This window comes from Dipodomys merriami, unplaced genomic scaffold, assembly GCF_024711535.1.
Source record: "Dipodomys merriami isolate MVZ:Mamm:240054 unplaced genomic scaffold, mDipMer1.0.p SCAF_67, whole genome shotgun sequence".
Taxonomy (NCBI): domain Eukaryota; kingdom Metazoa; phylum Chordata; class Mammalia; order Rodentia; family Heteromyidae; genus Dipodomys; species Dipodomys merriami.
In genome coordinates, this window is record NW_027206257.1 from 130,001 (window position 1) to 143,478 (window position 13,478).

General features: G+C 39.5%; 1 protein-coding gene across 1 annotated transcript in view; it reads left to right on the top strand.

The window, feature by feature from the left end:
- Nucleotides 1-13,478, top strand: part of LOC138815792 (protein FAM114A2-like) — a 71,934-nt gene that overhangs the window by 42,496 nt on the left and 15,960 nt on the right. Inside the window, exon 7 of the mRNA XM_070005152.1 lies at nt 6,661-6,740. Coding sequence (XP_069861253.1) covers nt 6,661-6,740 — 80 coding nt within the window. The remainder of the gene's footprint in view (nt 1-6,660; nt 6,741-13,478) is intronic.

A 13,478-nucleotide genomic window follows, 5' to 3' on the forward strand; every position in this document is an offset into this window, starting at 1 on the left:
AAGCACTCTACCACTGAGCCACCTTCCCAGCCCAGAGACTAGAATACTATTTGGTGAACATTTCTTAAAAGTGAATGAAATGAGCCTTTACAACAAGAAAAGCAACTATGTATGAGTCATGCTATACATTCAAACTAACTTTCAATTTTGTAGAGTGGATTTATTGATCTGTTGAGCTTTGTAGCTTCCCAGTGCTGTTTACAGACTATGCTGATGAAATCTGTGTTGAAAATAACAGCTATATTCATTCATTTCAAGACAGTTGGTCAGCATTTGAAAGATTTGTGTGACTCGGAGTGAGTATTTTCCCATTATTTAATGTGTGATGTTAGCAAATGATGCACAGGCAAAAGAAAAAAAAGACTAATGCATTTTAATTCAATACATCCAATCAGAAAATCTTATGGTATAGCTTCAGGCTCATTGCTATGTATATCATTACAACTAAATTTTAAGAGATGACACTACTTGAGTTTTAGTATAGTATTAAGGAATATGTAAGCATTTCCTTTACTGATAATCTGAGAAGGCTACTAAAACTTCTTCCTTTTCTAACTAAGTGACTTTGTGAGGTAGATTTCCTTCATATACTTAAAACAACATACCCCAGCAGACAGAGTGTAAAAGCAGATGAGAACACATGTGTCTTTCATTAGGCTAAAGGATAAAGAGATTCATTAAATATGTAAAACAATTGTATTATTCTGCTGAAATTTCACCTTTTGTGGAAATTACAGTTATTTTCAATAAATGTATATAAACAAGTACTGTTTTTTTTTTCTTAAGTTTGCAAAACTACCATAAGCACTTCAGTTCTAATTTTTCTTTTGTTTGGGATGTGAAACTAGGACTTGAACTCAATACCTGATGCATTGCTCATTGGATGTGTTCTACTTTTTAACATATCTGTCTGTATCTGTCTGTTTCTTTAGTGTGTGTGTATGTGTGTGTGTGTGTGTGTGTGTGTGTGTGTGTGTGTGTGTGTGTGTGTATCCCCTATTTTTATTTAATTTATTTTTGTGGCAGTCCTGGGCTTGAATTCAGCACCTAGGCATTGATCCTGAGCTGCACTCTACCACTTGAGTCACAGGTGTACTTTGTTTTTTGTTTTGTTTTGTTTTTTGTTTTTTTTCTGAGTAGTTTATTGGAAATAAGAGTCTCACTGACTTTCCTGCTCCAGCTAGCTTTTTTTTCCCCTCTAATTTGTGTTTTTTATTGTGAAAATACTGTACAGAAGGGTTACAATTACATGAGTAAGGTAATGAGTACATTTCTTATCAAGCATTGTTGCTTCCTCCTTTGTTTCCCCTATCCCTCCCTTCCCCCGCTAAAGTTGTAAACTTTTTTCATAACGTCTTGTACATATTGTTGCAGTGGGTCCACCTGTATCCCTATTTAAACACTTTGTTTTTCCTTTCCCCTCCACAAATTATACCAACATCCAATACAGTGAAAAGAGGGGTTATACATTGGAAGCCAGCTAGCTTTTAATAGCAATCTATGGCTCTCAGTCTCCCGAATCTGTAGCTAGGATTACTGGTGAGAGCCACCAGTTCCTACCTCTACTTACATTGTTTTTATCAGTTGTGGGGCCTAAACTCTGGGCCTGCGCACTGTCCCTCAGCTCTTCAGCTCAAGGCTAGCACTCTACCACTTAAGCCACAGTGCCACTTCTGGCTTTTTCTACTTATGTGGTGCTGAGGAATCCAACCCAGGACCTCATGCACGCAAAGCAAGCACTCTACCACTGAGCCACCTTCCAAGCCTGTCTACTTACATTTTTAATTAGCTCTTTGGGGGCTCTCAAAAATTTAAAAGTATTAAGAGGTCCTGAGACTAGTATGAGGGCTGCAAAATTAAAATTTTCCAAATGTCAGTGCATTTAAAGATGGGTTTCTCTTTTACTTCTTTGAACTGTCAGTGTGCTTGTCACTAATATCCTCTTAATCTCATTTGTTTTTTTCTATTTCTAATCTACTGTAAAATAACTAGTCTTCAAGTTTTCTACAGAAAGACTGAACATTTCTCAGGGAGGGACTTTCTTTATTCCTTGAGTACAGATTTTCTGCAGACTGGGACATTTTCTTTTTTGTTTGTTGTTTTCAGCCGTGTGTTCTAAGAGTTCAAACTAGACAGTTGTATAACACCTTACTAATAAATGACTACTTAGTCTATGTAAAAGCTTGCTTCCTGATTAGAAAATATTTTCTAATGGCTCACACCTGTAAACCTAGCCACTCAGGAAGCTGAGATCCAGGATCTGGGTTTAAAGCCAGCTCACCAGCAAAGTCTGTGAGACTCTGATCCCCAGTTAACTACCCAAAGCCCAAAGTGGAGCTGTAGTCAAGTGATAGAGTATTAGATTTGAGCTGAAACAGCTCAGGGACAACACCCAGGCCCTGAGTTCATGCCCCATGACTTGCACAAAAGAAAAAAGTTTTTTGAATGTAAGTTCTTAATGTTGTTCTGAAATATTGAGATGGCAGTTAACTATGATGGGCTTTTGGAGTTTTCCACTGTGTTAAAATGAAGATCTGTCATTTACTAAAGCCAGGTGACCTTGAAAAGTTCCTTGATACTGAGCTGTTTTCTCATCTATAAGGTAACCCAATCTAATTCCTCACAGGTTGTTAAAATAAGTACTAAAAGAAATACTGTATTCAGGGGCTGGGAAGGTGGTTCAGTGGTAAAGTGCTTGCCTTGAATGCATGAGGCCCTGGGTTCAGTTCCTCAGCATCACATAAGCAGAAAAGGTTGAAGTGGCGCTGTGGCTCAAGTGGTAGAATGCTAGCCTTGAGCTGAAGAGCCAAGGACAGTGTCCAGGCCCAGAGTTCAGGCTCCACAAACAGAAAAATAAATAAAGTATAATAGTCTTAACTAAGAGATACTAATTATTTTCATGATTCCAAAGATATAATAGATAAAAAAATCTTCTTTTTAGATGGCTTAACTTAGGAAACACATAAAGCCATTGTGATGTGTTTAGATAGTTGCATTTTTTTCTAACTAGGCCTCAATATGACAATTGTGTTATTTATAAACTTATTTGTGCAATTAACAGCATTCGTTCTGTAATCAGCATCTTGTTTTGCCCACGAATGGGACTCTTGATCTTTAAATACCATTCAGAGGACTTGGAGGCATTTTCTAAACAGTTGGATTTTTGTCTATTATGTTCACCAGAAATGACTCCGAAAACAGACTCCTTCCCAGCTCCTCTCACACTCTGTGCCAGCCCTCCTCAGTGATATTTGTTGAGAATTCAGCAGTGATGTTGGCATTTAATGATATCTCAATGAAGTATGGAAAAAATGGAAGTAGCTAATGGGCGATAAATTTAGGAACCTGGTGGTGTGGCAGTGTTGGTCATCTTTTTCCATCAGCATCCTTGGTCCTTACCATCCCTTTGCCTAAGAATATGTCTTCCTATTTTGGGAGAGCCCTTCATTCTTGCAAAGTTCCTCCAAAGCCCACACTTTATTATTTTATTTATTTATTTATTTATTGTTGTTTTTGGTGCCAGGACCACAGTTTGAACTGAGCTGATGTCTTACCACTCTGAACCAAGATACCAGTCTGTCTTTTTCTTGCTAAGCGGAGATAGATCTAAACAGAATTTTCTGCCTGGCTGGCTTTAAAGGTCCATTCTCCAAGTCTCAGCCTCCTGAGTAGCTGTGATTATAGCCATGAACCACCAGCACCATCCTACATACTTTCAATGCAACTTCTCCTTACCGCAGTGCCAGTCCCCAAACACAGAGCCTCAGCCAAGTCCTCTAAGACAGAGTTCCACCTCTAGCCTAATACTGGGCCACACTCCTGCCTAATATATATTTCATTCAGTGGAAAGCATTTGACAGTGATCTTCCACCATTGTTTACCTTTGTTTATGGTGGTACTGGGGTTTGAGCTCAACTCACTCAAAGTCAGTAGGCAGGCACAGTACCACTGAGCCATGCCTTGGGCCCTCTTTTCCCTTGACTGTTTTCAGGGAGAGTCTGGTTTTTCCTGGATGCATGCCTGAACTAGAGTTACCCATTTCAGTCTTCCTGTCATTGTTAGGATCACAGGCATTTGCCACTGTGTTCAGCTTCTCTGTTGAGATGGAATCTCCTAAAATTTTCTGCCCAGGTTGGGCTGGAACTGAGATCCTCTTAATTTTGGCCTCTCACATTAATGTAAGAGGATGAACAGATACTACTGTACCAGGCTATGGCTGAGAAGGGGATCTCACAAACTGTGCTGTTAAGCCTGACCTCAAATTATAATTCTCCATTCTCACCTCCCAAATAGCTAGGATTACAGACATGAGCCACAACAGTGACCCATTTCCTTTTTGTTCACAACTCTTACCAAAAAAAAAGTTTATTTAAATAAACTCAAACATAATACATTGTATATTTGTACATTTGTAAATTCAATGTACATATTCAAATATTAATTATATTCTAAGTATATATTAAATATGTTTAGAACAGAGTGAGATAAATCTAAATAAAAAATTCTGCATGCCATTGGATCATTTTGTCAATACTTTGTGATATTGTTATCTCATTATGTTTTCAGATTAATTTCTTGCACCCAGCAGGATTTAGTTGGAATAATTAAATGTTGCTTAAATGAGGTACATAGGTAAGGATGGTATTAATGAGATCACCTTCACAATCCATGTTAAACTTGGATTGCTAAGTCATTTTAATTCTCTCTCTTAAATGCCAACTGAGAGGGACAAATGTGCCATGATACATTCCCCCCTCCCACCAACCAGGGACTTTTGGAGACAATGGCAGGTATAAAGAAGTAATAATTTGCCCTTTGAAGCTATAGACTGGTGATTAATAAATATATAGATTCTAATGTCTAAAACATTAGGCTGGTCTCAAAGTGGGTGAATGGATAGGATTTAGGTGTGTAAAGAGAAAAAGAATATTTCCTGACAATTTGTTTGTCTGTCTTGATTATAGTTTGCTCTTGACTTATCCTTATGTTTGCATGTTTCTCTACTAAGGTGTTCTGTGTTCCCATCTTCATGATAATTTCAACATTTTCCTTAGCACCCTTCCAACATTTAAGAATCCTTTCTCCCTCTGATTTACACATCACCGTCTCTTACTTGGATCATGGATTATTGACTCAATTTTACTTTCTTGTTTATTCCTAGATTAGTGCTGATAAGTTCTGTACTCAGCCACTAAAGTGATCTCTCTTTGATTTAAATTTGATCTTACCTGTCTCTGTTTTAAAAATCATCAGTAGTTCCTCATCTCTTTGGTAGAAACTTTGAGATATTAAGAGGGTATAAAGGCTCAGTCTTAGCTGGATCCTATTTTGTTGTTTTTTCCTTTGCTTATTCTAAACTTCCTGCTATGCTTTCATCCCCCTAATCTTGGCACTCATTTCCTCTGCCTGAAACTCTTCCCATTTTCTTGGATAACCTGGATTCTCCTGGAGTCTTACTGTCCCAACTTGAATTCCATTTTCTTTTTCTTTTTTTCTGGTCCTGGGGCTTGAACTCAGAGCCTGGGCTCTGTCTCTGAGCCTCTTTTTGCTGAAGTCTAATGCTCTACCACTTGTGCCACAGTGCTACCTCCAGCTCTTTCTGTTTGTGTGGTACTGAGGAATCAAACCCAGGGCTTCATGCATGCAAGGTAAACACTCTACTACTAAGCCACATTCCCAGCCCTGAATTCCATTTTCTTTATATAATATCTGCTTCATACTCTCCATTCATTCTTCTGTAATGTGGTGCAAAGAACATTGAAAGTGGAGGCCAAGGTTTAACTTCTTATCTTTGCTAGGAGATCTTGTAAAAATTCTTGACCTCTTCCAGCCTGCATTATCTTTATCACACAAGTGTGATAATACCCACTTTTCTTATAAGCCCATTAAGAACATCCATTGACATACTGTGCACAAAAAAATTCTATAAGCATGTCAGCCAAAGATGTTTGCCATGACAACATTGGTGGTGACAACAAGAATGATCCACCCAAGGAAGCATTTAGCTTCACAGCTTGGGTGACCTTCCTGAACCATCCAGGCCAAACTAGTGCTTCCTATGCCTCTGTCCTGGATTGGCACTCAGCTGAAATTGCTTGTAAGTTTACTGAGTGGAAAGAGATGCTTGAACGCAGATCTGGTAAGAAGCTGGAAGCTAGTCCTAAATTCCTGAAGTGTAGTGATGCTGTCATGCTTCATATGATTCCAGCAAGCCTGTGTATGTGGAGAGCTTCTTTGACTATTCTCCTCTGGATCATCTTGCTGTTTGTAATAGGAGATAGTTGCTGTGTGTGGCATCAAAGCTGTGGACAAGAAGTGTGCTGGAGCTGGCAAGGTCACCAAGTCTGCCAAGAAAGCTCAGAAGGCCGAGTGAATATTATTATCCGTAGCACCTGTAGCTTCAGCTTAACCAGTGGTGGAAGAAAAGTGTCAGAAATGTTTGTCTTAATTGGACATTAACTGAAAGACTGGATAATGATAACAATGCATCAGAAAACCCTCAGAAGGAAAGGAAAAAAATTGTATAAGCACTCATATTCCATGCTCATTAAATTGTTATGAATACTTCTGCTGCCTTCACTCCTCTTCCTTCTTACCTTTCTTGTGAACCTCAGCAGTTTTGCTGGAATATTTTTCATGTGAGACTTTGTTTTTTTTCAGGAGATGAAGATTTTTCTGAAGGGATAACAGAGCTGTTTTCCCAGCTGTACATCTCCTGCAAACCAGACAAACTTGCCAGGGTAAGTTATTACTTCTTGGTGATTTTGATTCATTTATTTTTGACACTTCAGTGAATTAAAAACTGAGATAGTAACCATTTACCATATGGAAGTAATAGCCTTGGGCAAAGCCTTGCTCTTTGTTGGTGACTTGGGAGCTATATGCATATCCAAGGTCAGAGAGGGGTAGGGAGGTTCTATATCCAGAGAAATATTTAATACAACATATATTCGGTTGCCTGCTCATGCACAGGACAAGGGATGCTTTTTCCTTTTATGCCTATCTTTCCCAGGCTCAGGAGACATTCTATAAACCAGTAAGCACCAGGCACACAATGCTTTCTGGACAGAGGGAGCTGATATAAGTCAGGATGTCCTGTTTGCTCCTAAGTCCTAGGGTAAGGAACGTAACACTTGATCTTGTTGCTTTTGTTATTAGATAATAAATTTTATTATGGAATGTCTTGTGTAGAAGAAAGACATTCCTCAAGGAACAAAGTAGCAGAATTGCACATTCCTGGCCGGCCTGTGCTAGCAAAGTTCTACCTTAAAAGAAGAAAAAAACACATAAAGAAATACATGTTTAAAATCTACTGAATGTAAGAAATAAAGAGTACAGTTTCCTGTGAATATATAATGTCAGGGAGTTTCCTGCAAACAGTAGCCTCTAAACTGGGATGATTTTTTATTCTTCATAGGGAAATAGTAATAACATTTATTATTATAACCACAATTCATTGACATTCAGTACATTTCCAGTATTGTAGAACCATCACCTTTATCTTATCCAAAACATATCCATCACCCTCAACAAAAATTTGGGGCCATTAAACCATTCAGCCCTCAATCCACAGTAGCCCTGAGTTATTTTCTGTATCTGTGAATTTTCTTACTCTTGGTACTTTATTGTTGTAGTCTGAATGTTTGGATTTCCATAATTTTCATATGGTAACACTTGATCTTTTATTCTTATCCCCCAATGCATGCATTCTCCATTAAGCCTTCTCAGAACAATCCTCAGGAACTTATCTTCTGCAGTTCAAGTGCATCTCTTCACTATTCAATCTAGTATTGTTTAAAAATAGTCAAATTTAGGAAAAGTCACAAAAAGAATATAAACTATTTCTGTGATTTTTATGCAAATTCAGTTGGTTAATATTTTCCTTCATTTGCTTAATCACTTATGCTTGCATGTATGTTCTCTTTGTGGACATACATTTGAGATTAAATTGTATATTTCGTAGTTCTCTATTCCTACATATTTTAATCTTGATCTCAGGACAAAAATGTCCCATTATTACATAGCCACAGTATAGTTATCAACTTCAGTAAATTAATCACAATGCCATACTTTTGCTTAATCTTTTGTCTATATTCCAGTTTTGCCAATTGGCTCAATTCTGTCCTTATCAATTTTTTTCTCTAAAAACCAATACATGATCATGAATTATATGTAGTTGTGTATACTTGATCTCTTTTAGTCTATAATAATTTATCAGCTTTTCCTTATCTTTATAACATCAATATTTTTGAACAACACAAGCACCTCCTTCCCTTTAGTAACTAGGATGACAGTATCAGTGACTGGCAACTGGCAAATGTAGAGTTCTTGAGGGTAAAATGTGTTTTGTTTTGTTTTTTACAAAGTATGAGGCTCATAGTAAAAAATCTTCAGTGTTGATGACCCCATTGAAACTAGCTTAGTATTCTAAATATACATGCAGATGTTCAGTAAGCAGACATGTTTCTCTATTTTTATTCCAGGTAATTTGCTAGGTGCTAGGGAAGTAATGATGAGAAGGACATAGAAAAATCACAAGAATAGAAGAAATCATGTTAATAAATATTTTTGAGGTCAATAATTGCATATGGTCAATAATTCCCCATGTGGTCCCATGTGGCAATTCTTGGAAGGCAGTTTTCAAATAATTGAAATTTTTGTCATTGAGACATAGGATATAGCAGGGGCATTGGCCTGGTTGCCTGCACACTAAGGATGTAGGGAAAAGTGCACTGGAAGGTGTGGTACTGGGAATAATTTCTTTTTAAATTTTTCTTTACGTTTTTTACCTTTTTTCTCCAGGCTAACAGGTTTCATACCTTGAGCCACAGCTTAATTACTCACTTTCTTTTTTCTTTGTTTCTTTTTGCCGGTCTTGGGGCTTGAACTCTTCTGCCTGGTCACTGTCCCTGAGCTTCTTTTTTTTGGGGGGGGGGGATCCGGTCTTGGGCCTGAACTCTGGGCCTGTGTGCTTTCCTTCAGCTCTTCAGCTCAAGGCTTGCACTCTACCACTTGAGCCACAGCATCACTTGTGGCTTTTTTTCCTACTTATGTGGTGCTGAGGAATTGAACCCAGGGCCTCAAGCATGCAAGGCAAGCGCTTTACCACTGAGACACTTTCCCAGTTCCCTTGTGAGATTCTTATGTCCAATTAACCACTCAAAACCCAGAAGTGATGCTATAGCACAAGTGGTAGAGCACAAGCCTTGAGTACAAGAGGCTCAGGGACAGCACACAGGTCCTGAGTTCAAACCCCACAACTGACAAAAAATACAGAAAGGAAAAGAGTACTACAAGAAGCCAAGATGACGATACAGAGTCTTGAAAGTTGAGAGCCAAGGTTCAAAGCCATCCTAGGCATGAAAATCCATGAGATGTTTTTCACCAATTAAGCAGCAATAGGTAGGAAGCAGTAGAGCTCTACCCTTGAGCAAAACTCCCCAAGTTCAAGCCCAGGAATAGCACAAATGAAAAGAATTCTCATGGACTTTTCTGCCCAAGCTGGATTCAAAACACAAATGCTCAGATTTCAGCCCTCTGAGCAGGTAGGATTATAGGTATGAACCATATTTTTTAAAATCTTGAATTGCCTCTAATATTTTTGCCCTCCTTTTCACTTAATTTTTTATTCCTTTTCTCTTTTTTGTAAGTTCATGTCATCTAGCTTATTATTTAGGCCTGGCCATTCTTTCTGCAGTTTTTGTTTTGAGTTTTATTGGTTGTTTTGGAGCTTGTTATAGTACTTGAACTCAAGGGCTGGTCATTGTTCCTAATTTTTTCTCAAGGGTAGTAGGCTTCCCACCTCAAGACACAGTTCAAATTTTGGCTCTTTACGCATTTGTCTTTCTTTCTGCATTTATTTTAGGTGCTGATCCTCTGGCTTGAACTTAGGACTTGGGCTTTTTTGCAGAGTTTTTGCCAAGTTTTTGTTGTTGTTGTTTTTGTTTTGTTTTGTTTTGTTTTTTCTTTATTGCTAGTCCTAGGGCTTGAATATAGGGCCTTAACTTTTGCTAGTCATAAAATCAGGGCAGAGCCACTGTGTCTGAGGTTTTTCCCTTTCTTTCTCAAGACTAGCAGTCTCCATGGCTTGAGCCACAGATAAAGTTCTGGCTCTATTTATTTATTTATTCATTCATTCATTCATTTTTGGTGCTAGGGCTTAAACTCATGACATGGCCACTCTCCTGCTTGAAGTCAGAGCAGAGCCACTATGAATGAAGCATTTTTTGTATTGTTTTTCTCAAGACTAGCAGACTGTGACAGCTTGAGCCACAGCTTCATTGATGGCTTTGTTTATATAATGTTCTCCACCCTCCCCCCCGTTCCCCCCCCCACACACAGGCAAAAGCTGTAAAGTTCATTTTTCGACATAATATCTTGTACATCTCATTGTTGCAATAGGTCCACCTGTATCCCTATTTAAAAAATTTGTTTTTCCCCTTCCCCTTCCCCTTCACAAATTATACCAACATCAAATACAGTGAAAACGGGGGAGTTATTTATTTTTTGGTTCTGGTCCTAGGGCTGGAACACAGGGAGTGGTGACTGTTCCTAGACCTGAAATCAGGGCAAGATCACTGTGCAGGAGTCTCTCCCCTGTCCTGAGCAAGGCTGACAGGCTCTGAACCTTGAGATGCATCTCAACATCTGGCTGTGTAAAACAAATTTGGTAATTCATAGCTGGGGGAGCTGGGAAGGTGGCTCAGTGGTAAAATGCTTACCTTGAGCTGAAGAGCTAAGGGACAGCATCCAGAGCTAGAGCGGGCCCCATCACCCACAAAAAAGAAAAAATAAAAAGAAAGCTGGGTGCCAGTGGCTTACGCCTGTAATCCAAGCTACTCAGGAGGCTGAGATCTGAGGATTGCAGTTCAAAGCCAGCCTGGGAAGGAAAGTCCGTGAGACAATTATCTCCAATAAACCACCAAAAAACCAGAAGTGGTACTGTGGCTCAAGAGGTAGAGCACTAGACTTGAGTTGAAGAGCTGAGGGACAGTGTGTAGGCCGAGTTCAAGCCCCATGACCAACCAAAAAAATAGATTCTCATGGGAAGACAGGGACATTACCCAGGCTCTAAAATCAGAGGATAGTGGTTCAAAGGCAGCCTGGGCAGGAAAGTTGTTGAGACTCTCATCTCCAATTAATCACCAAGTGTTTGGAAGTAGTATAGTTCTAGTCTTGTGCAAAACAGCACAAGTTCAGGCACCAGTACTGGCACACATGCCCAGGCTGACTATGAACTACAATCCTAAGATTTCAGCTTCTACAGTAGCTAGGATTATAGGCATGAGCTACTACTTAAAAATATTTCATTGACTTTTCTCTTTTTTTGCCATCTTCTCATTATTTTGTTCATTTCTCATGTGTGTGTGTGTGTGTGTGTGTCCTGGTGTTGGTTCTAGAGCTTGAACTCTGGAGCCTAGCCACAGTCTCTGAATTTGTTTTTCTTTTATTTTTGATGCTGTTCCTAGGGCTTGAATTCTGGGCCTAGTCCCTGTCCCTGAGTCATTCTTTTGTTGTTGGTGGTGATGGTCCTAGGGCTTGAACATAGGGCCTGATCACTTCCTGGGTTTGAAAGCAGGGCAGGGCCACTGTGTATGAGGGTTTTTGTTGTTTGTTTTCCCTAAAAGGAAGCAGTCTCTGTGGCTTGAGCCACACAGATCAACTTCTCGCTTCTTTTACTTTTTGGCAGTTCATGGCAGATAAAATTCTCATAGAAGTTAAGAAGTTGAGGGTACTATATCAGCACCTGAAATCTGAGGATTGAGGTTGAAAGCCCAGGCAGGTAAGTCCGTAAGATATATCTCCATTTAATCCCCTAAAGAGAAAAAGTGGTAGAGTGCTACCTTTAAGAAACGTATTTCTATTTCAAGCTCTGGCTTCAAGACCCAGGACTGATACACATTCACAAATCCCTAATGGTCTTTTCTGCCTAGTTTGCCTTGGAACCGAGATCTTCAAGTTCTGTCTTTTGTGTAGCTTGAGCTCCAGGTGTAAGCCACCAATTCTCTGCTCATTTTAAGATTTGGAATTGGCGCTTTGTGCTCTTCTTCCATTCTGATTTTATTTATGTATTTGTATTTAATTAATTAATTATTAGTTGTCCTACCCTATGTATCTGGGCCTGGTCACTTATTTTGCTTTTTTGCTGAAGGCTGTTGCTTTACCACTTGAGCCACAGCTCTACTTCTGGTTTTTGCTGGTTAGTTGGAGATCAGAGCTTCATGGAATTTCCTGCCCAGGTGGGCTTTTAACCACCATCCTGAGATTTCATGCTTCTAACTGGGATTACATGTCAGCCACCAAAAAATGCCTGACTCACTCAATTTTAATATTCTTAATAGGGTCTTATACTTTTTTAATTCACATTATAATGATGATGTCGATGATGATGATGATGATGATGATGATGATGATGATGATGATGATGATGATGATGATGATGATGATGTGCAGGTCATGGGCTTGAAATCAGGGCATGTGTGCTGTGCTGTCCATGATCTTCAGCTCAAGGTCTGGAATTTTGTCTATTTCTTTTTGCTTCTTTCTTGGTGGTTAATTTGAGAGAATTGTCTCATGGAAAAGCTTGGCACTACTCAAGAGGTTGAAATCTGAGGATTGTGGTTTCAAGCCAGTCCTGGCAAGAAGTCCAAAACACTCTTTCCTTTTTCTTCTAAGTTTTTGTTTTAATGAGAAAGATGGGGTGCAGTGGAGTTGCAGTTTCATTAGCAGGTAAAAAGGATGTTTGTTTTTGAGCAATGGCCTCCCAAAGTACACTGCCTCCTGGCTAGGGATGGTGAACTGATGGTTATAATGCCTTCTGTCTTCCTTCTGTGACCTATTGCCCTGGTAACCGATTGTTTACAAAGATGTGATCCTGACTCCTGAGCAACAGGAAAAGGCACAATATCATTCCTGGGTTGGGATGAAAACCAAGTGGATCCCGCCATTTGGTGTGCTGCCTTGCTCTGGGGGGCAGGATGATAGTGCACCCTTCTATGAAGAAAGAAAATAACTTGAACAATTCTGTCCTCTTTGTTCATTTCTGACAGATGAGGGCTGTGAGACACATTCATGGAATCATCTAGGGGACTTGTCCAGGATCTCCATTGTGTCTGGGAAGGAAGGGCCCCAAGTTTTGCTGTAGAGAGATGCATCCTGCAGTGCCATGGCCCTGGTTTGCTCCAGTGCCAGTGATTACCCAGATCAGGAAATGTCACCTGTTGCAGGTAAAATAGCTCTCAGGACATTTGTCCTGATGACCATGGAAGCCCATGCCTAGGCCAGTGTAAGCAATGGTGACACAGTGGTGCTCGTGTGGCTGGGAGTATGGAAGTAGCACAGGTGTGGATGAGAGGTGTGGGTAGCACACATGGTAGATGCCTTCTGCTCTGCCCACCACATGACTAAAGGTAATGCTGGATTCTGTCTGAAATTAACTAGGGTCTGGGGCACTGCACATTTTCTGAGATGCCAAAGCT